The sequence below is a fragment of the Manduca sexta genome, chromosome 11 (genome assembly GCF_014839805.1).
Source record: "Manduca sexta isolate Smith_Timp_Sample1 chromosome 11, JHU_Msex_v1.0, whole genome shotgun sequence".
Taxonomy (NCBI): Eukaryota; Metazoa; Arthropoda; class Insecta; order Lepidoptera; family Sphingidae; genus Manduca; species Manduca sexta.
In genome coordinates, this window is record NC_051125.1 from 11,300,388 (window position 1) to 11,325,332 (window position 24,945).

Below are 24,945 nucleotides of genomic sequence, written 5' to 3' on the forward strand. Positions count from 1 at the left end.
CGCTATAGTTGCCGACGTAAGTTTGTTGCGTCCCGGGATCAGCCTGTGTAAATCCAGTTCTAACAGGCCGGCATAAGTGTGTCGACTGACACAACTATATTCTATTCGACTCCACTCCACTTACCATCAAATGCATTGGGATCACTTTGCCATGCACGCATAAAAAAGACACATCGTAGAAAGCAGAAAGTTCTTCATTAAACCATTAAGATTTGCGTCAGATGCTATGTTGAAAGCAGAATGTTCTTCGTTAAACCATTACGATTTGAGTCAGATGCTATACTACTACTTACCAGCGTCTGATACGTATCTTGAATGATACGGAATATTAGCACAAGCCACTTCTCTAGCGAATACACCACGAGCAGTCAGCTCATTGACGAACTTCTTCACCGATTCTGAAGGTCCCGATATAGTGGATGAATCAGAGCTGTTGTGACAAGCTATATCGATGTCTGGAGGACATTGATTCACCATCTGATGAAGAAATATGCTTTTAATATCCAGTGTGTTTTACCAAAATATATTTTATGGTATCCTTGACTTCTTTTTAATTAATTTATAATTTATTGCGAATATGGCGTGTGCGTGAGTGTCTTGTTGGCTTTAAGTGTGTGAGTGCCGCTTAGACGAATTCTCTAGGAGTAGTGGTGGCATTAGGGCGAGCAATATTAAAATTATTTTGAATTGATATTTATTTTGTGCGACACTTACACTTTTTTATTTTAAATGTACAGTTCGAGTACATTTAAAATAAAAACGTGTAATTTATAAAATGTGTAAATTTCGTCGTATTAAATTTTAAAGGCCGAAATATCCATGCATATTAATTATTTTTACGTTTTTCTTTCAACTGCGAGAACTAATCACTAACTAGACGTGAATTTAAATTCTTTACTTGTCAATACTTGTTTAGTTACCCAGATTAAAGGTAAAACAAAATGTATGAAAAATGGACCTTAAGCTATAACCTTAAGGTAAAGAGAATAATACTTACTGAATTATACCCTATAGCTACTGCAGCCATGGCGCCCTTTATAAATGAAGTGTCCTTGGAAACTTTACCGCGACAGTAGGTACACAATATCGTTTCTTCAGCTGTGAAAGTGTTATCTTGGTATCCACAAACTGTTTCTCCTAAACTGTGACCTAGAATAACCATTTTTTATTATAATATAAAACTAATTATCCTACTAATACTATAAATGCTAAAGTTGGTGAGGATGGATGTATGTATGTTTGTGCTTATTTCACGAACAAACTACTGAACGGATTTGGATGAAACTTTACAGTGATATTGGTTATACATAAAAATAACACATAGGCTACAATTTATATTGGTTTTGAGTAATTTGGTCATAATATAATACTTATCAAGTAAGTCGGAAAAAAAATTATCAGGCATTCCGTTCCTTCCCAACTAGTCTATTGCCGCTAATAACATTACAAAATGATGTTGTATACTTATGCTTACCAATAATATAATCAGGAACGATTCCAATTGCCGTCAGAATATCTGTAAGGCCAATCTGGACAGCACTTATACCGACGAAGCTGTTTAAGATGTCGTCAAACAATGCGTTATTCGGCTCCGTTATTATTTTTAGAAGATCCACACCTTTTGGGTCCAGAACTTTGCTGCACCTGTGGAAGACATAAAATTAATCTTTAATTTTGGAATATAGATATTCTAAAAAAAATTGGTTACAGTCAATGTTAAGGAACATACTATGATGATCTTTCCTGTTCTATATAAAAATAATGTGGTAACTAAATTAATAAGAAAAAATAATAATATTCCAATACCCTCATTTTATAAAAAGTAAAGTAAGATAGTTTTTATTTTATCCGTGCTTGGAAGTGACCTGCACCTGATGGTAAGAACAGTGAGGTCCAATAGACTGTCGACTCATCAGTCGAGAAACCTCTCTCTCATCAGAGATGATTACCTCTCGACAGTCGACACAATTGTACCGGCTTTTGGAACCGGATATACACAAGCTGATCCATGTTTCTTTCAAACTTTTAAACAGTTCCGCAAGTCATTAATTTGTCAATAATGCAGTCAATTTTTTTTTTCATTAGAAGCTTTTATTCCGTACAGGGAGCTTTAAGCTTCGAAGCCGTGGTCAATAAATATAGGCACAAAACCACTCACACAGATCCAACGTAAAAGCAAAATTTTATTCCAGTTCTGATCTATTTGTACGAGTTTGGAAATGGCCTAAAACGGACGAGGATTTTATAACTTGTAATATGGTTGGACACGTGCAAAAATGGAAATGTTTCGATGGTTGTATGTGCGTTATAAAAACCATATCGCGGACTACCGATAAATGGTAACCGATTTGTCGGGTTAGGTTTTGGATATTATATACTGTCCCACTGCTGGGCACGGGCTTCCTCTACTACTGAGAGGGATTAGGCCTTAGTCCATCACGCTGGCCTAGTGCGGATTAGTAGACTACACACACCCTCAAAATTCCTATGGAGAACGTCTCAGATATGTAAGTTTCCTTACGATGTTTTCCTTCACTGTTAAAGCAAGCGATAATTCATAAAGAATACACATATTATAATTTTAGAAAAGTCAGAGGTGTGAGCCCATGGGATTTGTACCTGTGGACATTCGTCTCGGCAATCCGTATTGAATATTGGTTGATCATAATATCATTAATGAAAATTAATACAACTAATGAAAGTTAGGTTTCTTTTAAAATTATGGAAATATATTGATCTATGGACAGCTAATATACCGTTGATATAACGCTATGCGCAGGTGCCGTTTGCTTGTTGCATGCACAGAAAAAAATGTCGGTAACGAGCTGTCAATATGTTACTGTTAAACTGCCAATTACTTCAATAAATAGTTAAACTAATAAGCAGATCATTAGCTGCTAGTTATTAGAACATAATTTATTATTTTGATAAATTAATTAAAGCATCTTTTAACTTAAGTTTAATGATGATAAGAGTTAGTTTTAATTGCATTCGAAAACAAGTAGGTAACAAAAAGGTTCAGTATCGAGTCTCAATTTTGATACACGGAAGGGACGACCTCATTTCCTAAAGCAGAAATCAGGAAGCCAAGCCAAAAATATGTAATAATTACTGCGACTTATAACTTAATACAGATTTATTATTTAAGCCTCTCAAGTAATCTGATACTGCCCATTAAATTTGATGTTGCTTTCCTTCGTTGGTTTATACTAATAATAATTTCTATTGGTATATATTATTTTATTTTGTATATAATAATATTATTATTAAACAGGATCATTTTGACATTGCTTTAATAAACCATATTATATTTGTCTTTTTGATAACAACACTTTACCATAAGTTATTCTAACAATGGATGTAAAATGAAAAAGTGTTTTGTTTCGAATTATATAAATAACAATAAAAAGTAATTTTGATTCTGGTTTATGGCCACTACTAAAACACTATGAGAATTTGTCAGAGTAAAACTTCATACAGTCAGTCATACACTCGAACAGACATACCATGTTCGCAGTAAACTACACGATGATTCAAAAATCAGACAAAACCCATAAATAGCAGCATGTTACCCAATGTGACCATTGAACATCAGCGTTTACTGTTGTACGCGGTACAGCACAACGTTTCATGCCGATTGGTCCTACATGTCACAGCGACCATGCGACGAAGCCCCGCATCTTATCTCTTTGTTTTTATTTTAATTTATCTTTAATAGTATTAGTACGTAATATAGTTTATAAGCTGTGAGAAATAAATGTGTTTTCTTTCTTTCTTTCTTCTATGACCAAAACCGTTTCTTTATGGATAATTTTTAGCAAATTGTTAGCAGAAGTATCTTAGATAACTACGTGATTTCATTTAGCAAAGTAATGTACAAATTACTCTCATACTACTAAAATATTTTTTATTAATATAAAATATTTGATTCCAAAATTTTAATTATTTGATATTAACTATTTTATTCAAAATTGTAAGAAAAGTGATTTTTAAACGTATGACCGAAATCTTTGGAGCAAAAATATTTATCCCTAACGTTAATACTCGAGCGTATAAAATCTACACTTTGCTTATAAAAATAGAGTAAATGTATCGCAAACTATAAGGTGCTTAAGAAAGATAAATGTGAAATGCGAAAAAATCTTCTTACACCGAAACGTAAGCGTTGTTCTTTGTTATTCATTCGGGGAGTTATCTTTCATTTATATATTTTAAATAAAATGTTTCGTCTTAGATAAAGCCTAACCTCAATATGCGATGCTTCAATAGACTTTGAATTTTTTTATGAGATTATAAACGACCAATTTCTGATCTTTTGCATAATTAACTCCCGACGCAAGATCTCTAAAAAACAATGGATTGACTAATAAATAATGGTTACTACATACTGTTCCAAATCATATGTAACTCACTTCCTCATAGCGTCTGCAAATATTGGTATCCGCATCAGATCAGCTCCCATCCCACCCCATTGGGAACCCATGCCGCTGTAAACGAACCAGACAGGCTGTTTCACACCTGGGTAGCGGTTGACACTTTTAGACAGACAAACTGTTTCATTGTTCTCATTTGTGTCTGAAACAACATATTGTAATAGGTAGTAGTATTGGATTTGGGATCACTATAGTTATTGATGTTAATGGACAACATAAGAATTGGATAGGACATCGGTACTTGAATCCAATGTACATTGAAGAGCTATTGAATTAACACACAGTTATTTCAATTTTAAATTTACCTGATGTGTAATCTATTTCTAATTTTTTAACATCTTTCCTGTCTGTAATTTGCATTTATATTGCTTACCTGCTGGTTTTTACTTATTTTCTTACTATGTACTAAATTTAAGAATTTATTATAAAAAAATGAACTTAATTTGTTTGTTTTAGTAAATCGAGTCAATTTACCAAGTATGACATATCCCCGCACGGTGTGTCCAAGTATGTCATCCGCAAAAATATTACGCAGGAGTGCGATTTGTTCTAAATCTATTGGTTGATTATTTAACATATCAAAAACTTTGTTTGCACATTCTTCTTGTCTTCCAGAAGCCAAGACCATTTGCGGGATTGTACATTGATACCTTTTCGGATCCTATAAACAAAGACAAGCCTTACGTCCAAACTTATGGTTGTAAAATGACAACTGTGAAAACCTACAAAATGATTTCTGCATCTTTGTCGGTTTCGTAGATGCATCAATTGACACACACACACACACAATATCACGCATTTATCCCCGAAAGCGTGTGCAGTGGCGCAATCAGGGCACCTACTTTTCGCCAAGTGTGTTCCGTCTAAATCGGACACAAATTCCAGACTCCGGGCTGATACCGAGCAGTAAATCCTAAATATCACTTTTCCCGACCCGGGATTCGAACCCAGGACCTCAGATTGCTGTCTTACCACGCACGCACTACAACTACGCCACCAAGGCAGTCTATCAATTGATATAAAAAAAAAACAGATTTTAAACTTAACCTTCTTCTTATAATGTCCTTTCAAAAGCACATGGTAATTACCACCAGTCATAGAGAAACTATTTATGGCAGTATAACCTCGGTTGAACTCCTCATTCTCTGTCACAACCTGAACCCTGTTATCTTGTACTGCTGGTAAATCATGAGGTTCAGTGTAATGTAAGTTAGCTGGTAATCTTCCTTGATGGTAAGCAAGGCAAAGCTGAAAATAAATCATTATACATTACAGCCCAAAATTAATGGAAAGCAGCAACGTAATCAGTGCTTATTTTTAGAATACAATTTCTAATCACAGGTTGTTGGCTAATTGTTCTAGATGCAGCATAGAATATGCACTATGGATATGGAGTTTTTTTCTTGATTCCCAGATCAAGTAAATTGAATTAATTACCGTCAAGTTCATTCTATGAAAACAATAGATTTTGCAATTTATTTTTCCAACAACGGACTTATTAATATTAATGTTTCTGTTTTTACACCTATCGGAATCAAATAGTTTAAAATAAATATACAATACCTTGGTGAGGGCAGTCACCCCTGAAGCAGGTCCGCAGTTCCCCATATTCGATTTAACACTACCGATTTTAATTACTTTCTCTTTAGCAAAAACGTTGCCGATTGCTTGAATTTCATTTCGATCTGCTTTCGCAATGGCTAAAATTATCAAACAGAAAAAGATATCAACTATATTTTTGAATCCTTTACTCATTTGGGAAGCTCTTTGTGTACTTTAGTATCCTGATTCTATATTTGTTAGGTCTGGAATACTTAGCACGGGTACGTTAATTGATATCTATTACTCAAGACACACAATTCTTAAAGTAGGCAGATCAAAGCACGCATATTTCAATCCGTTGTAGTCGTATTGACATTTATGGTAAGATAACATTGAACTGCATATGTAATGAACAATTGCTTATTTTGTTGTTGCTAATTAAGAATGCTAAGCAAGTGTGTAAGTGCTATTATGTACTTTTTACTATGGTTATCCTCGGAAATAGTACTCATGTTAAATAAATCTTAATATATCATAGCGAGCAACGACAATAAAAAAAGATCCTTATTTCAATTTCTTTCAAAAGGCTAATTAGTTTGACAAGATCGACTATGTGCTCATACATACCAGCTGCATGAGCCTCGACGTATTCCACACAACTTGGATCAATTTTTGCTTCCACATAAAATTTGTTTAGGAATTCCTGTAAATCATCGGGTTCTCGTAACTGCAGGAATGCAGCGTCAGGTTTTGTTTTGTATTCGCCTTTAACGTGTACCACTTCTGCATATATCCTGCCAAATTGTTGATGATATAAATAGAATAAGGGAATAAAATTGTAAAAATAAATAAAAATAGGGGCTAACTGTGTGGATACAGATCATTACGAAAAATAATCGCTCTTAAATAATTGAAACATCTCTTTATGATTTTTTTTTTGCAACCTCTGTTGGATGTTTTAATTAAGCTGTTACACGAACGTTCATTTGGGTAGATATCACTGCTTAACCTATATTTACACTAGATAATTCTTTTACTAACCTTCTATTTTTTAAATTATTGAACTTTATTACATTCAAGTGTAATTTCTAGGGAACGGGGGCGCACTAATGTCCTACGATATTATATTTTTTCCAGAAGGGGTAGTTATTATGGCGATTATTAAACAACCAATTTATATTGTCGTATAATTCGTTTGTTAATAATAAAAACATCCAGCATTATACCTTTTTGCATCCTTCCCCTTTTGTAAAAACACCGAGCTCACCGCATCGGACCTGACATAGCCATCGGCGTTTTTATCGAAACATTTTGTCTTCCCATCCAAACATAAAAGGCCCGCGCTATCAACATACAAAGTACGTAACCATTAATAAAAATGTTACCATATTTCCTTCATAAGTATTAATGTAACATTTAAATAATCTTTCATTACACATTTGTTATAATTTGACATTACATTATATCATTTATTTTATTTAACATTTTACATATGATTTTCATTTTTACATTTTAACGGACAATTCAAATTTTCACATTTAAAATATCAAAGAAACTAACCATCGCATATTTCTCAACACGTTAGGATATAGACAGTGGTTGCAACCACCAATGATAGCCGCGTCGCAATCTCCCGCCTTAATTCTGCTGCACGCGACCTCGAGGCAGGCAGTGGAACTAGCACAGGAGTAGTCCAGGTTGTATGACGGACCTTTCCCGTCGATCCAGTAGGATATACGATTTGCGAACATGGCTTTGCTGGTTCTGATTGGAAAATAATGCTTCAGTTATATATAGGTATATATTATTCAGGCAAGGCCAAGTGACATTGCACCTAATGGTAAACACGATGCCATCCAGATAATATATTGAATGACAACAGATGGCTAGTCTCATGCCTTTCTACATAGTCATGCCGAGTAAGATGCCTCTTCAGGCTACGGAAAAGGGTTGGGTCCTACTTATAAACCTGAGGGATTCTAAAGCCTGATGTGCCGCAAAGAACGAAAGAGAGAGAGAAAAAGATAGCATACTTATAGGTTCAAGTCGTGATAGTTTTATCCATTAATCTGTGGCTTTGCATGGTAACATGCGTGGTTCTGCTGTGGAAAGGAGGTATATTTCTTTGGGAGATAGTAAAAAGCGATTTGGGTTTTGCTGTTGGTAGGATACATTCTCATGAGAGTTCTATACACAAGAATTACACTATCTAGTGGCCTACGTGAGTGTGCGGTATTCCAGATTGAGCCTTTATAAGTTCGGTTTCAATCAGGCCGGCATTATTGTGTCACTTAGCAAGGGATTATCATTTCTGATTAATCAACACTCTATCTGGACACATCTGGACAAACCATCAAGTGCAATAGTCACTTTGCCGTCTTTATAAAAAAACTTGTATCCTTTCTGCTGAGGATTATATACATATGGTAATTACCCATTAATAATAAAATTTCCGTAATTGCCAAGTTCATAAATGATCATAGCACTGCTATCGGTGAAGGAAGAACCGATGAAGACCCCAATCTTTTTTTCTTTGAGTGAAGCCAGGCTAGTACCTAAAATTTAAATAAAGAGAAAGAATATGGTAATTGTTATCACTATTTAATATTTACTTAGCAATGTGTACTGGTAGTAGACCTGCAGGTCCAGCGTTCGAAACCTAAATTATAAAATACTAACTTCCTCAGATGGAATTAACTTCAAAAAGATCAACAGTTGTAACATCTAGGCTAAATGCTTTTGTGCGATAATTGTTAGTCTCATATTTCAGTTATTTATATAAAACGAAGATACAATGAGAACCGTCTCTGTTAAATTTTCGGGAATTGATTCGTATACCATTTTTTTTTTTTATTGAGGATACAAACAAGGAAGAGATCTACTAATGATAGGTGATAGCCATTAAGCGTTACGACGACATGTTGTACAATTTTATCATCATTAAAGAAATATTTTATAAATTATGAGGTAATTAATACCTGAATCGAAAATAGCACCATAAGTTTCCTCAAGAAGTTTCCTTCCCATAGGCTCCATTACATTGCCTACCGGATAAGTGACTTTGAAGAACTGCGCGTCAAATTTATCAAAACCCTCCACCATGCCAATATGTTTGGGTATGCTGGGATCATTGAGATTCCATCTCGGATTATCAGAAGTCACCATGTCCACCTAAAAAAATATTATTTTACTAAATAACATTTTAGTCGTTGTAAAAGTGAAAGTTTTAACATCTTGTTGTTTTCTATTGCTAATGTCTACTGTCTTCAAGCAAAACTGTCAGCACTCTTGTATTTCGGTTTGAGGGACATTGTAGTAAGAGGCCAGATTAATTACTGAGGATTATGAGACTTAACATCTAATGTCTCAGGGTGACGAGTGGTGGAGTTCTACACATTAGTTCGTAATTCCAGGTTCGATTGGTGTTGTACTGATATTTATTTAAAAAATACAACTACATGTTTCAGCTTCGACACATGGTATCTAGTATAATTATCATGTATCCTAGGCCTGTGGTGATTGTTGGGTTTCATGACTCTCAATTTTGGACATCGTATCTCACAATATACAGCGCAATACAGTGCCTCGTATTTCTGTGTAGCTCCTTTATAGACCGTGTCGCTTATTTTTAACAACAATTTCATTTACTTCTTAAACCACATCTATGAAAGGAATGTATAAGGCCTTGACTAGTTATCACTGATTCACAATTAAGGCATTGCTTATTTGTTTTATGCGGTTAAATTATATCATTATTATAAATTTGAATTGCTATAGAATACGCTTTATTACTGATCGTAATTAAAATATTGAATAAACATATTTAAACTATGTAAAGCGTGTGACCCCGTTTAAACTGTGAATCATATGTTAATTACAATCTATTATATTTAAATTAAAATGTTTATAATTGGCAAATACACGTTAATTAATCATGTAAAGTATTGACCTTTAAAATTGTTTAATTCAATGCACAACACTCATCACGCCTTTATCGCCGAAGGGGGAGTCAGAGGTGCAACTAGTGCGCTTACTTTTCCCATGATTGGGTAGTCGGCGAGCCTATCGCCATATCGAGCAAAATTCTAAACTCCGGGCTGACACTGAACCGATAAACCCAATATCACTGGCCGACTCAAACTACCTAATATCCGAGTCATGGTCGTAGTGCGTCCGCAATACAACTACGTGTATAATGTTTCAAACATCCAAACGTTTTACAAACTTTCGCAATATTCGTAGGATATTACACCGTCTTCAAAAACCAAAAAAAAAAAAAAATTAAACGTTACCTATAATATACTGGTTAGCAATTTTGGAGTCGGTGACTATTAGAAATTAAACATTGGTTTCGTACATTTGGTCAAGTATTAACCTAGCTTTTAATTTTAATTAGTCACCGACTCCAAAAATTGGTAACCAGTATATAAATAACGTTAAATTATTTTTTGGTTTTTGAAGGCGGTATCATTTTATATTAAAAATCTTTTTTTTGCTTTTTTGTGTTAGTAAAAATCAATATACGTTGACGACAACATTTTAAGAGTTTTCTGATGTATCACCGAAGTCAAGAGTCCAACAAGAATGTAAATTATATGAAACCACACAAGTAGTATCAGCTTTTAAAAAAAATAAAATCATAAAAATCGATTCATCCAGTCAAAAGTTCTGAGATAACAAACATAAAAAAATCGTTGAATTGAGAACCTCCTTTTCTTGAAGTCAGTTAATTAGTAAGATAAAATAATATTTACTCACCTTATTATATAAGTTGTGCATGAATTCATTAACACTGTTCGAGCTTGGAAACAGTCCTGATATGCCACTGATCACAATCTTGTCGTTAAGGTCGTTATTTCTACTTGCCGCCATATTATCAGAACTTCTCAGAAATTTTTAGAAATTAATGGTTAAAAAATCCGTCCGCTACGAAGAACTCCAGATCTTTGAATTGGCTGATTAAAAAGAAACTAATAAACACGCTTTCAAATGAAGGTTCCTAGAACAGACAAATACTCGTTATGGAATTATAGAATGGAACTCACAATGAAATTAATTTTTAATTACACGTGCAGATAAATATTGTACATTTCAGAGCGTATATTGATACTGTACGAAATAAACTGTCCACAGTTTGAACTACAATAACAATCGATTATTTATACGTATGACCTTATAAAAATTAAATTAAAGTTCCTCTAAAGGCTGAATGAAATACAAAAACCAAATAAATATGCAGATACTCAAAATACGGCAATTATGCGAGTAAATAAAATTAATATGATCAACAGTAGAACCTAATGTGTCAGTAGATTTAAATATAAAATATAGTAAAAGGATGACCAAAGAAAAGTAAAACAAGACAAATCAGTTGTTTTTTTTTACCGGCATGACAAAGTGATCAGACTGCACCTGATGGAGTGGCTTCCAATAGAATGTCGAATTGATGGGTTCCAAAAAATATTCTATAAACCAAATCAGATCCTTAAGTCAATATAATTTAATCAAATAGCGAAATAATTGAAACAATCATAACTGACTATCACAATAGTAACAAGAAAAAGTTTAAAGTGCGGCCACATCAATTACACTTACATACCGTTTAGAACAAAGTTTGTCACATTTCAAATAACTTTTTCAATTAAGTTGATGAACCGCAGCGCAGTCGACCTCCAAAGCGACCCTTAAAAAAACGCGACCTAGGGACATATGCCGTACCAAGGTGACAAAATGGACATTGCGTTTAATTACCTTACATTATTTGCATTGAATAAAGATCAGTGTATGTCAGTAGACAATACATTTTTATAACAAAGGCTGAAGGCGCGTTTGACAATTTTTATTTATATAGATAGGTTTATTGATTCCTTTCTAGCTAGACGTATAGCTGGCATATCACGCACAACGGCCCGATTTGCTACAAGCTAAATGTGGAAAATGGAGCCCCTCAACATAGAACATAGACATCCTTTCTAGCCGAATGTCGGCCATGGCGGCCAATCTCAAAGGAGATCAGGCATGCACGCAGGAGATATTATAGTGCACAAGTTTGTGCGTAATACACAGGTGCACTTTCTGTTCCTTTACTCGCACAGTCCGGTGAGATGGCTTGGCAATCCGAGAACAAGACCAGGGGTGGTACCAGTGGCTTTAAATGCTTTACGAGGCACGGGGATATTACACCTCCAACTTCCTGACTCAGAGCTGCGACTGTGTAATTTTCAAGATGGGAATAGCCTGTTACAATATTTTGTTGGCCCGACTCAGGATTCGAACCCAGGACGTCAGCACGGTACTTTGTACAGTTACACCTACCCCTCCAAAGAAGTCATAGATACCTATCATAGCTAGGTCTATTTCTGGACTGGATGATAGTTCTCTCGCTTTCACAGACCCTTCTGGAAAAGTAGCAATACTTTCTATATTTTTGCCGCCAATAGCAGTATGTAAGTGAAAGTGAAAGTGAAGTTATAACCATCTTCTCCAAGAATGAACTGGCTAAAATAGTTTTTCATGAAGAACATAGAAAATTAAGAAATAATTTAAAAAAAAATCATCATCATCGTCTACCTTAACATCTCCAAACGTACCACAACCAAATTTACCTGCTCATTCAGTAATATCTGTAAATTTTGCAGAAATAAATTGCATTTTTATAACTCTCATTTAGTTAAACAAAGAAATGAAATTTAAGTTCAGAGATAAAAACTCGATTTCTATCAAATGTTTGAAAATATTTGATGTAGGTACTTACAGAGTCCTTTAACAAAATACTGTTGAAATAATTTTAAATATTTACCAATTTTAAATGGTGCAGTACTGAGAACATTGAGAGTTTATTAATGAATTTTATAATTGTTCTGCGAGATTTCCACTTCAGAAATTGTATATGAAATGCCCGTAAGCTTTACTTTGCGATCAATGTATGGATTAAATTATAAAATACTGAGTAATCGTTTAGACATAAATTGGAAAATATTATAACTACTGGACATAATAAAACTTACTCTGTCATGTCTCATGATGACGAACGCAGTGGAATACCAAACAATACTTTGTATTTCAAGGTGTTGGATGGTGTTTCAACTATTTATGGGCGGTCTTATCGCTTACCATCAGGCGAACGACAAGCTCTTCTCGTGAATAACAATAATAAAAAAAATAACTCCAGGGTACTAGTGACTAGAAAATCCTAATATGACTTTGCCCAACTCGGGGATCGAACCCGAGAGCTCAGCACTGCAGTCGAATCGTAAGACGACGACTCCACCGAGACAATCATTTAAACAATGTATTGTAAACTCTTTAATTATTTTTCTTCGCGATTACATTAAGTTTTATTTGTTGTGGTGTCGATTGTTACAAAGGTCAATATTTAGTATGAATATGCAATTTTAATTACTTTAGTTGGTTACACAATCGTACGGCGTTGTAGAGAGTAGGGCTGGTTTAAATGATTTATGGATAATATTGCTGGAATCTGTGTAAACTTCAAGTATTTTGTACCATGGGTGTCAGGAACTGTTGAGGACGTTTGAATTTACAAGTTAGCGTAGCATTTAATAAGTCTCTTTTCTGTTTTATTGTTTTGAATGACGAGACGAGTTTTCCTTTCTCCTGATGGTAAGCGACACGATGGCCCATAAACAGTAGAAACACCATCCAACATTTTAAATTACTTGGCATTGTTTGGTATTCCACTGCACTCGCCATCCTGAGACATGTGATGTTAAGTCTTATTATGTCCAGTAGTTACACTGGCTACAATGTTCTTCAAACCAGAAATAGACATTCCGGTGGTACCTACCCAGGCAGACTCACAAATATAAAAGACCTGCCTCGAGTAGGTCTCCTCACAATCTAAACTAGAAAAAAATATTCAACTAGTGAAAACCAAATGTTACTTAACTTTTGTCTTTAAATGAAGGGCGAATTACTAAATACTAACTAGTTGACCTGCAACTCGTGACCTCTGCCCTTAGTCTGAAGGATTTTTACAAACAAAACTCATCAGTCAGGGTCAAAAATAAATTAAACTTTGTGCATACTATAAATAACCACTCTGGATAATTTATTGCGTGCATTTAACATTTTTAACTGAAGGATGGCACCCAAGTAGTTTAAATGTTAGCATACAGGGGACGATAGCCTAGTTGGGTGTGGACTGCCAAGACGAATGTCCGCAGGTTCAAATCCCAAGGGCACACACTTCTGACTTTTCTAAAATCATGTGTGTATTCTTTGTGAAGGAAAACATCGTGAGGAAACCTGTACATCTGAGAAGTTCTCTATAGGAATTTCGAAGGTGTGTGAAGTCTACCAATTCGCACTAGGCCTGCGTGGTGGACTAAGGCCTAATCCCTCTCAGAAGTAGAGGAGGCTCGTGCTCAGCAGTAGACGAGTATATAATACAGGGCTGATATTATTATAATATTATAGAGATAACAGAACCAAGCACTTCGATTTATTAACAACTTCATGATACTGCTCTTGAGACCCTCACTTATAATAATATCAGCCCTATATCATATACTGTCCCACTGTTGGGCACGGCCCTCCGTCACTACTGAGAGGGATTATGCCTTAGCCCACCACACTGGTCTAGTGTGGATTGATAGTAATTAGGCTGGCTATATTGTTCTGCAAACGGGGATGAAACAGTGTATGCACTTTATGTGTATGAATTTACGGTGGTAAACAGACCTGTTCAACTCTTTTGTAGGTATTTGTAATGCTTTTTGCAGGCCAACTACATACTCGTTTTCTTCAAGTGCATTAATCCAGGACATTGACTTTACTATTAGAGGAGTCGTCAGGATCAGCTAAAGAAACACAGAGTAAAAAACTAAACATTACTTTAGACCTAGTGAAGACCTCGACAGATTTTAGTATGAAAATTTCTATTACTTTTATCAATTATAGAGGGTATTTCAAAAAAGACCAGCGGATAAATTAAACAAGCGACGCGACGCTTCCATTCTGCCATGAAAGGAAAACAAAAACGGTTTCGATACGAGATTAATTTGTCAAAAGTGACGTCACGCTAAATATTGTGAGCGTGACGTCATTGTATTCACGTATTCTGTCGGAATGTGTCATATCACGTTGGTCAAGTGTAAACTGAATTCGGTAAATGGTTTTGTATCGTTGAAACAAAAGCTATATTTAAAATTAACACTAATAAAACAATATGAAGGAAGAAAGAAAAAGATGAAAGAAATGTTTGTCTAAATTTTTTTTTACACAATAACATTGTTTTACAATGAGCCCTATACTAGGCTTAGCCTAGCCTGAAGAGATTATTATTTTTATTATAAAGTGTAAATTTTCCAAGCGACTGCTCCAATTTTAAGCATTCTGTTACTAATAAGGAAATGTTGGTAGATATTTGATTACATTTCTGAAACTGGCTTTAGATAAACGCTACAGCGGAAGCTTGCGGCATTTTGCCGAAACACCACCAAAACGAATTATATGGCGTAGACTATGAAATTTACACAAGTGGGTATAAGATAAAAATAACGTATTAGCTTTATTTATGCGGTCGTGGCAAAATGATCACAATGAACCTAATGGTCAGTGAATTAAGGTCCAAATAAGAGTGTCGACTGACCAGAGATGTTTATCCCTCGCCTGTCGACACAATTTTTTCGACCTGTTTTAAACACTTGGATATACACTGCTTACCCCGGAACGTTTAAAAAACATTACAAAGTTTCTAAGTAAAAGCAATTCAAAGTATACACCCCCCAAGACCGTGAGTTGACAATTTCTCTAACCAATTAACTTGTTCAAAAATGGAATATTATTTTAATATTATAAACTGTTGCAATAAACGAGTCTCGAGCTCTCGAGGTGGGCAAATAATGCGTAAAATTAAAGTTGCCTAATTATGAGGCACCAGGGCGCGTCGTCAACGCTCTATATCATACTAGATGTGTCTACTATCTCGTTAGTACATTTTGTCTTCTTTGCTTTTGCTTTGAATGTCTTGACCAGGGTAAAACCACTATTTGTTAAATGTGAAATGAAAGCTTTTCATCGTAATGATTTTTATTTAAATAACTAGCTGTGGCCGCGAGTGCTTCCGCATGGAGTAGGAAAAAAGTCCTATATCCTATTTCAATGATAGAAAACCTTTATTCTGCTCAAAATTATACTCTGCGCACCTGAGAAAACTATGTGACAATTCGTTCAGTAATTTCGGAGATGTTTGCAATGCGCACCCAAACAAGAAGGAAAGCAGACAGACTAAAAATAATTCTAATAATCGCTAATATGTGTTCTATTACTCTTCTATAGTCACCAATTTATTTTTTTATTAGTTTACTTTCAATGCAAATGCACACCGGATTCTCCTATTTTATTATATGTATATAGATATAGATTCATCTAACAGTACTCTAATATTTTTTTATATGAGCACAAAAAAGTCACCCTGCTGCACCTGATGGTAAGAGTGGGGTCCCGTAAAATATCGACTGAAGAGAGATGATTATCCCTCGGCAATTGACACAATTATGCCGGCCTGTTGGAATCGGATACATACTGGCTGATTCCGGAACCCGGCACACTTACATGGGCCACTATAACACTTTGTGGCAGGTTTTAACACCTTGTGTACGGTGATCGCTATCCGAGCGGATATAAAAAATATCCTACCACCAGCGAATATAAAATGATGACTAGTATGGTTGCACGATATCAAATATTGGAACATCTTTACAATCATTGACGTTTGTATATAAGGCAGATTTACTTAGTAATATTATTCAATACATTACGCGTAGCTTGTCAAAACCGCGCACCGCAACTCTATAATTGTACACTACAGATAAATGTTCAAATTATTTTGGCTAACAAGCTTCCATGACCAGAACAGATATTGGTTTATATCAATTCAATTTCATTAGTGTATTATCTCCCTGTATTAATAATGTTATAAAGCTGATTGTTTTTTTGAATATCACATATTTCAAGTATTGCTCTAATTCTGAAAATTTGTCCTTCATTGGCCATAATAGGTACACTGCTGAACATAGAACCCCTATAACAGTGTTCAGGCAGCAGTCAATAGTGGATTACAAAATCAGTTCATTGATAAAAAAAACTACATTATCAGCGAGTATTGGCTAAAATATTTGCAGAGGAATGGACTTTAATAATGACAAGATAATAACAAGATTGTTGTGTATTTGGTTTGCCTCTGTATATTTTGTTTCAAACAGGCCGGCACAATTGTGTCGACTGGCAAGGGTAATCATCTCACATCAGTCGCACTCTTTCTGGACTCTCTTCCACTTATCAGTTATACGAATGACACTTTAACGTGCGCGTTAAAAAAAAAAGTTAAAACTAATTCATTAAAAATATGACACTTCTAGATTGTTTAAATCTGTACAAAATGTACTAATTGCTGAAGGCGTTTTCAGCTATTTTACAATTTATTTTGCCGCTTCATTTCTGCGGAGTTTTTATTATTATTTTTCTGAGTCCACTAAGCAAATTGTTTCTTTTTTCTCGCGCTGTCAAAAAGTTAACTCAATTAGTTCATTGTCTAATAAAATAATTAGTTTGAAAGAAAATTAAATGTTTTCTTAAAATAAATACTTTGAAAATGTCTAGTCTAAAATTAAGTTGTCGAGTAGAGTTTAATGGCTCCTATGTTATCTCTTGAACTTTTGAAATATTTTTTTATAAAGAAATTACACGGCAAACAAACTGTTGACCACGAAATGATGATGAGCTTACGCATTTGCTGGTTGTAAGAACTATTTCATATCCACCCGAATAAAAACCACCGTACACAAGGTGTTAAAACCCGCCATAGTGGCCCACGTAAGTGTGCCCCATTCCGGGATCAGCCTGTGTATATAGGGTTCCAACAGGTCGGCATAATTGAGTCGACTGCCGAGAAGTAATCATCTCTCGACAGTCGACATTGTATTGGACCCCACTCCAGTCACCATCAGGTGCAGTAAGATCATTATGCCGTGCACATAATAAAAAAAAATTACACCACCTTAACTTTGATTTACAAAGCCCGTTCTCCAGTTTATTATCCAACTACTACTTCACCACTAAAAGACAAATGCTTCACACTTACTCAAAACGCCTCGGTCACTGGCGATTAGAATTCATAACCCGGTCTTCAATTTCCTTATAAATCTTAGAAAGGCAATGTCATCGCATACTATATCATCCAAGATAAGGCATTTAAGCCGCATTATTTAGACGATGAAGTGAGCAGAGATGCAGATAGCTGCATTATTTGAATAATAGTATTCACATAATTTGCCGAGTCTATGTATCTATTAATTAATGTTACGACGCTATCGCCATATCAATATTTCAATTCTTCATAAAACAAGTGTAAAAACCAAAAATTATTAAATGGTAACCGAACCCACTAACCCCCGTTTCAAAGCCAAAATACTATACCACTAGACCAATAGTCTACGTAAAGTTATATTTCGCAATGCAGAACAGCGGTATGGCAAATTGTAGAGGCTCTATGTAGGGACACTTCATCACACTGAAGTTAGCACAAATCCTCGAAGTTCACAAAGGCTGTAGTTTAATTTCACTCCTGAACTCCTCGTTACGGCGCCTTTTTGAGGTTATGAGCAAAAACTTAGTTAGTTTTCGTGTCGGATGTATGAAGTTATTCCTGATTTACAAGTTTTTGGTAATATATTTGAGGAGAATTAAAAATCTATTTATTTATACGTTTTGACTGATTAATAGCTTTGAATAGGCTTAAAATCAAGATTGTGGAAACCTTTTTGCCAGTTATTGTGTTTAACAAGAAGTGAGTAAAGAAGTGAGACATTAGTTATTAGTCTAAACATTCAAGGTCAACGCTCAGGTACTAATTAAGAAGGTGCAATATTTAGCAGAGAAAAAGTTATATAACTTTTTAATAGTAAAACTATGTTGAGAATCGGAGAAGTAGTTCCAAAGAATAGGACGTCGAAAAATAAATTCATGAATTTTATTACGAAAATTAGCCCATTGATAATATTATTATACGCTTTATATCTACAACTTTAAAACCAACATCCAAACCGCAAACCTACTTGAAGTAAATTTAGTCTTAAAAACTCCGTTAAGCATAGATATGCCCACGGAATTCCACAAACTCACTGAATAGCGAGCCTTAATGTACCTTAATGTGTAGTCTACCGCTTAAACAACCTCAGAATTTGCAGATTTCGAAATGGCCTTTCAAAGTATCTTTTTATAAGTATCCAGCAATTAGCGAACTCGGGGAATTCAAGTAGTATTTCGTTAGTTCATTTTTAAAGGTAATATTTCTATAATATGGAACGTTGCAAAATGTTTACTGGTTGAGATCATAAAAGAAACATGGTACATTAGTAAGTATACTATAATATATATAGGTATAGGGTTAATCCTTAAGCTACTGATCAGATGTTGGAATTCTTTAATGAAACCAAAATTGGCAACTCGCTTTGATGATGCGTCATGCATCCATAAACGATTTTGAATTACAGAGTATCGAGTACTGCACCGCGCTACTCAAGAGGTCGATTGAGTCTCAAACCAAGGATTTAGACTTAACTGACCTCTTGAGTCAATACCCGAATATCATCTTTACTTTATGTTGTTACTATAATTGTTGCAACGATTATAGTAAGAAGGAGACTGGTAGACAATTTAATAGTATTTAAGTAACTTTAACTGCTAAATAATGAATTTGGCATTTCGGGCTTGTATGTTTTATTCAACTCGGAGGCGATGGAACTGGCGCTTAGTTGGCAATGCTATGTATCATAATAAATAAAAACTTTGGTTCGTGTGGCTACTGCTTATGAATACTGCTTAATCAGACGACCTACTTGCTTGTTTCCTCATATAAACATATAAATTACGGAGGGACTAAGGTGTTGTTCATTCGTAAAGTCAGAGTTACAATATCTACCTACATTTTATAAATATACAACATTTTATAAAATTTTTAGCTGTTGGTGTTCCGATCTTAGCAGAATGAGCTCACGGTGTCTTGAAGGATAAAAGTAAATATTAAAACCGCGATAAAATCCGTAAATTAATTTAATTGAAAAACTCGACCAAGCTACAAATTTACAAATTAACCATTACAACACTTAAAAAGAAACATTAACGCGAAGAAATCCGCACATCAGCGAAGCACGCATCCGAATATTATAAATAGGAAAGTTTTCACAAAGAAGCCAGATGGGACGAACTTTGAGCCGTAGTTTGGAACTAGCGTAGTCTGTTAACACGTCGAGTAATCATCAGGAACAAGTTACTCAGACTATGAAGTACGCTATAGTAAATAAGTGAACGGCGAACTTCTAGAAGTTAAGGTCGAATTTCACTTTGATGTTATGTTGTTATCTGGTTGTTAAAATATGTTTTTTAAAATACTATTATGAATTATTCAGCCTCTTAATCAACCTTATTATTGTCTCTTAGCTTTTTTTAGAATGCTAACCTGGCCTATGAGTTGATATCAAGGTATCATTGAAAAGTTTTGCTAATTGACTTTTGTACCAGAAACTAAACGAATAGGAGTTACCTGATGATATATTTTACCAGCATGAAGACTAACAGTACTAGAAGAATGAATTTTGTATCATTAACGATAAAAAAAGTTAGATAGCAATGGGAAGGAATTTATTAGGTCTTCGGTAATTTCACATACCAACTTCCGTTTCATGTTGGTTTTCTGTGATATTTTGGTACCATCACAATTCATCCGGTCGCTAATTACTGTCTAGAATACTCTACCACTTGGTGTTGCCATAGATAATTTTTAATATTTAAGTTAATGATATTTTTTAGGTCTAACCTACTTTTTTCATGACTCTGAATTCACAAATAAATGTTACTAACATCGAATCTCTTCCCTCTCACTTCAGAGTCAACTCATTCCTCACATCGTATGCAGTATTTATTGGAGTCAATAAAGAACATTAACGTAGCTGATTGGCTGCTGACAAAAAATCGTTGCTGCAAACGAAAACAATTAAGCGGTTTAACTGAATCTACGTAGTCGATTCCGAAACTTTGTTGAAACTCATTGTAGCTGTGATGTAAGAAGATTTCAGTTATAGATATGGTAAGTATCTTTAAATACTATCCAAATTAGTTTTGTAGGAAATTATAATTAAAACTACCATAAAATATATATTCATTAAGTTATGAAACTATAGAGCATAATATGGAAAATTATAAATATGTTAATGAATCATTATAGTCCAGCATGCGAAAATATAAACATACTATAAATTAACAATTCAGGAAAAAGGACCTAAATTCATTACATTTTTAATATATACTTAATCACCTGTATCACATTCATGTTCATGTCTCTTGTGTTATATTCCTAATCTCTGATGATTTATCTCTGCAGCAGTGTGTATTTTCGGAATAAAAAGTATCTTACATTATATTAATCCACTTGCATGATTTTTCTGGGTACCAAACATCCAAATCAACTTCAACTTCTGCGTGTAAGTACTTGCAACAGGCATACAAACAGCTTGCCTAATCTTTATAATATTACAGAAAAATTAGCCTAAATAATACAAATTAAACATACCACATCCCAAATCACACGTCGTTTCCCAACTCAGTGCACTTAAACCACCGGAGTGCAGAGTCGTGGTACATTGAAGAGCAATTTATTACTTTTAAGTTGCCCTGCAGTTTGGATTAGATGCAATGGCTGCCCAAATGTCTGCTATTAATGTGCCAAAATGTTATTATACTGTGTTCTTGAACATTTGTAATTTACTAGCATTAGAGAATACATACTCTAGCAGCGATTTGCAATGGTCATTCTTGTTCATCATATTTTAACATTTTCATAGCTTTCCTAAAATTAGGCGTGATTGGATTCTTAGGCTTATGAAAAGTGACCTAATATCTCCAGCTGTCGATCATGGTTGGCAGTGGAAGATCTCTTCCTTCATTACAGTATTTTCTGTTTGAGATTTGCGAACAAATTGACAGACTTAGCAATAACCTAAAAATATAATGATTATCACAATTCGGTTTCTATTGTTGACTTTTTATTTTTTATGAAATTCATAGTGCGACGATACTTATAAGATCGTTTTAGGAATAACGTTAAAATTTCTTGTATTTGGAAATATAATAGACTCTTTATGCGAAAAGATTGGGAATATTGGAATTTTCGGTTGAAAGTATTTTTGTGACACCATTTTTACTCTGTTCGTCTAGTCTAATTTCATTTAACGTGTTTCAAAGCTAATTTTAAATTAGTTTATTTTTCTAAAGTAGTATGAACACGTCGCTTGACGTGAAGCGACGTTACACATATTGTATACGAATAAATAATAACACCGATTAAAAATTACATTACGTGGTATTTCGCCGCGTTCATCAAGAAGCCATTTAAAATTAAACATCATTGACCCACTTAGCAAAATATAAATCCTTTAAACGTACTGCTAGCTGACATAATCGCAAAACTAGACAAACCGGTATTTACCCTATGTCTTACAATAAGACTTTTGACTAATAACTATGACAATTTATATTTCTAAATCCCATCTTTCTATTTGATTAATTTTGTTGAGGATTAAAACCAAGTATTTCTAGACTCAGCTCATTTGCTTGGTGGCTCAGAAGTTACATTGTGGTAGTCTGGCACACTAATTGCTGTTTCCTAATTCTTCAGTAATAAGGCTTGTTTTTCTTCAACGTAAAAGACCCTTCCTAATACACCTTCCGTACGCGAGACTCTGTAGGTGCCTTTCAGAGAGTATAAAAAGTCATATAACGTTTAAATTGCAACATGATTTAAACGGCACTGAACGTGTCGAGCTGCTGAGGTAACGAGGCTCGTGTGTTGTCGCCAAGCTGTGGGGCTTTTTAGGATTTCTAAAAGATACTATTTTATGTGGTTGGATTCTATCTGTAATATTTATATTTTATAATCCTTACATTTTTTTAACAGTAAAATTAATCAAAATGTTATGGTTTTGATTTAATTGTATATTTTATTTTCATGGCATTGATTACCTCTTCGTGGAGTTAAGCGCTTAGGAAAATAAAATACTTATGTCAGCTCAAGTTTACATGAGTAAGTTGTTCAATGAATATGAAATGGTCACCATTGTCTATGAAGACACAGTCAAAATAACTTTAAATATAATAATATCAGCCCTGTATTATATTATACTGTCCCACAGCTGGGCTGCCTTCTCTACTACTGAGGGTGATTAGACCTTATTCCACCACGCTGGCTTAGTGTGGATTGGTAGACTTCACACTCCCTTAAAAATTCCTATAGAGAACTCCTCAGGTATGCAAGTTTCCTCGCGATGTTTTCCTTCATCGTTAAATCAAGTGAGAAATCACAAAGAATACACACATAATATTAGAAAAGTCAGAAGTGTGTGCCCCTGGGATCAGAACCTCCGGATACTCGGCAGTCGTGTCCACACCCAACTAGGTCACGCCGCTTAATGCATTGTGGACTTTAACGAAAAAGGAATAAACGGCAATATTCTTCTGAGACTTATCCCATCTGAGGCCTCAAAATCTCTGGTCACCCCAACGTAATAGAGTCATAATTCAAAATAAGCGCGCGCCACGTGCGAGTTACATTATGCATATTGTCACCGTATCTGATGTTGCCGCGGACAGTTATTACTAGCTTTTGAATGCGGCTTTGCCTAGCTTAGGGTGTGTTTTGTGACGTTCAAATGGCTTAAATTATGTAAGGGTGCCAGAAAAGTTGGTGAATTTGATCATTTCAGCCTGGAATCGTCCACTGCTGGACATAGGCCTCCCACATTGAGCGCCATAGGGATCGGTTCGGGGCCGCCCAAATCCATCGGACTCCGTCGAACCCTCACCAGGTCCTCGGTCCATCTCGTAGGAGGCCCGTCTACGCTGCATCTTCCGGTTCGTGGTCGCCACTCCAGAAGTTTTTCGCCCCAACGGCCATCAGTTCTATGAGCATGAATTGTGAATTTTGATTTACTGCAGCGAAATTATTTTGCAACAGATGTTATATTTAATTAATTTTGCATTTATACACTTCGATACTACTTGATTCAAATTAAAGACAGCTTCTTTTATGCATGGATAGGGCATCCTTACCATGAGGGTATCCTCGCATAATTTTCATAGAAAAAGTCCCAGCACGAACAAAATACCCATCCCGTTTCCCAGTTCACGACTTCAATTAAATTCAAAATAAAAATCGGAAGGAGCGATCCGGAGAAAGAATATTTCATTGCACTTCCGTAGGGGCATTGGAAAAAAAATTAAACAATCCTCTGTCAAAGGAGATCGGTCGCAATTACATCGCATTGTGTGCGGTGGCGATCGTTTGTCGATACGTTAAGGCGTAGGATAGGCTTGTGAGATTTTAATATCACTACTAGTATAAAACAAAGTCACTTGCTCTGTCCCTATGTAGAGACCTATGTCCAGCAGTGGACTGCAACGGGTTGACGATGATGATTATGATGATGATGATACTCTAGCATCCATTTTTGATTCTAAGCATAGTCGCGAGCAGAAGCTCGTTCAGTAAATTAAAAGATTTTCATCATACATAGGCAATAATTACGCGACAATCATATTAATGTATCATCTATTTTTGAACGAAATGTACTTATCAAACACGATCACGTATTTTTTTCTGATTTTCGCCTATATGAATAATTTATACGACATTGAAAACTGAAGTAAACATATTTCAGTATGTCCCTTTGTATGCTTAAATCTTTAAAACTACGCAACGGATTTTGATGCGGTTTTTTTTAATAGATAGAAAGATTCAAGAGGAAGGTTTATATGTATAATAACATCCATTAAATAGTGGAGAAATACTGTTATTTTGTTATGCTATACCCGTGCGAAGTCAGAGCGGGCTGCTATGTTTTTATATACAACGTTCACAGTTTTTCTGTAGTATATTTAGTATCAGCATTGCACC

The 24,945-nt window shown here is 34.9% G+C and overlaps 1 protein-coding gene across 3 annotated transcripts in view; it reads right to left on the minus strand.

Annotated features, from left to right (window-relative positions):
- LOC115444306 (fatty acid synthase) overlaps positions 1–11,114 on the minus strand; it is a 31,831-nt gene extending 20,717 nt beyond the window's left edge. The window contains exons 1-14 of one of the 3 annotated variants that reach the window (XM_030170036.1): positions 11,064–11,114; positions 10,734–10,974; positions 8,954–9,146; positions 8,410–8,530; positions 7,536–7,739; positions 7,202–7,318; positions 6,603–6,769; positions 5,997–6,133; positions 5,481–5,681; positions 4,908–5,094; positions 4,413–4,575; positions 1,475–1,644; positions 998–1,149; positions 294–477 (exon numbers count right to left, since the gene is read on the minus strand). In XM_030170036.1, coding sequence (XP_030025896.1) covers positions 294–477; positions 998–1,149; positions 1,475–1,644; positions 4,413–4,575; positions 4,908–5,094; positions 5,481–5,681; positions 5,997–6,133; positions 6,603–6,769; positions 7,202–7,318; positions 7,536–7,739; positions 8,410–8,530; positions 8,954–9,146; positions 10,734–10,847 — 2,110 coding nt within the window. In that variant the 5' untranslated portion in view covers positions 10,848–10,974; positions 11,064–11,114. Of the gene's footprint in view, positions 1–293; positions 478–997; positions 1,150–1,474; positions 1,645–4,412; positions 4,576–4,907; positions 5,095–5,480; positions 5,682–5,996; positions 6,134–6,602; positions 6,770–7,201; positions 7,319–7,535; positions 7,740–8,409; positions 8,531–8,953; positions 9,147–10,733; positions 10,975–11,020 lie in introns of all 3 variants that reach the window. The other 2 variants (XM_030170035.1, XM_030170037.1) reach the window with 2 other exon arrangements.
- Between the last annotated feature and the right edge of the window lie 13,831 nt (positions 11,115–24,945).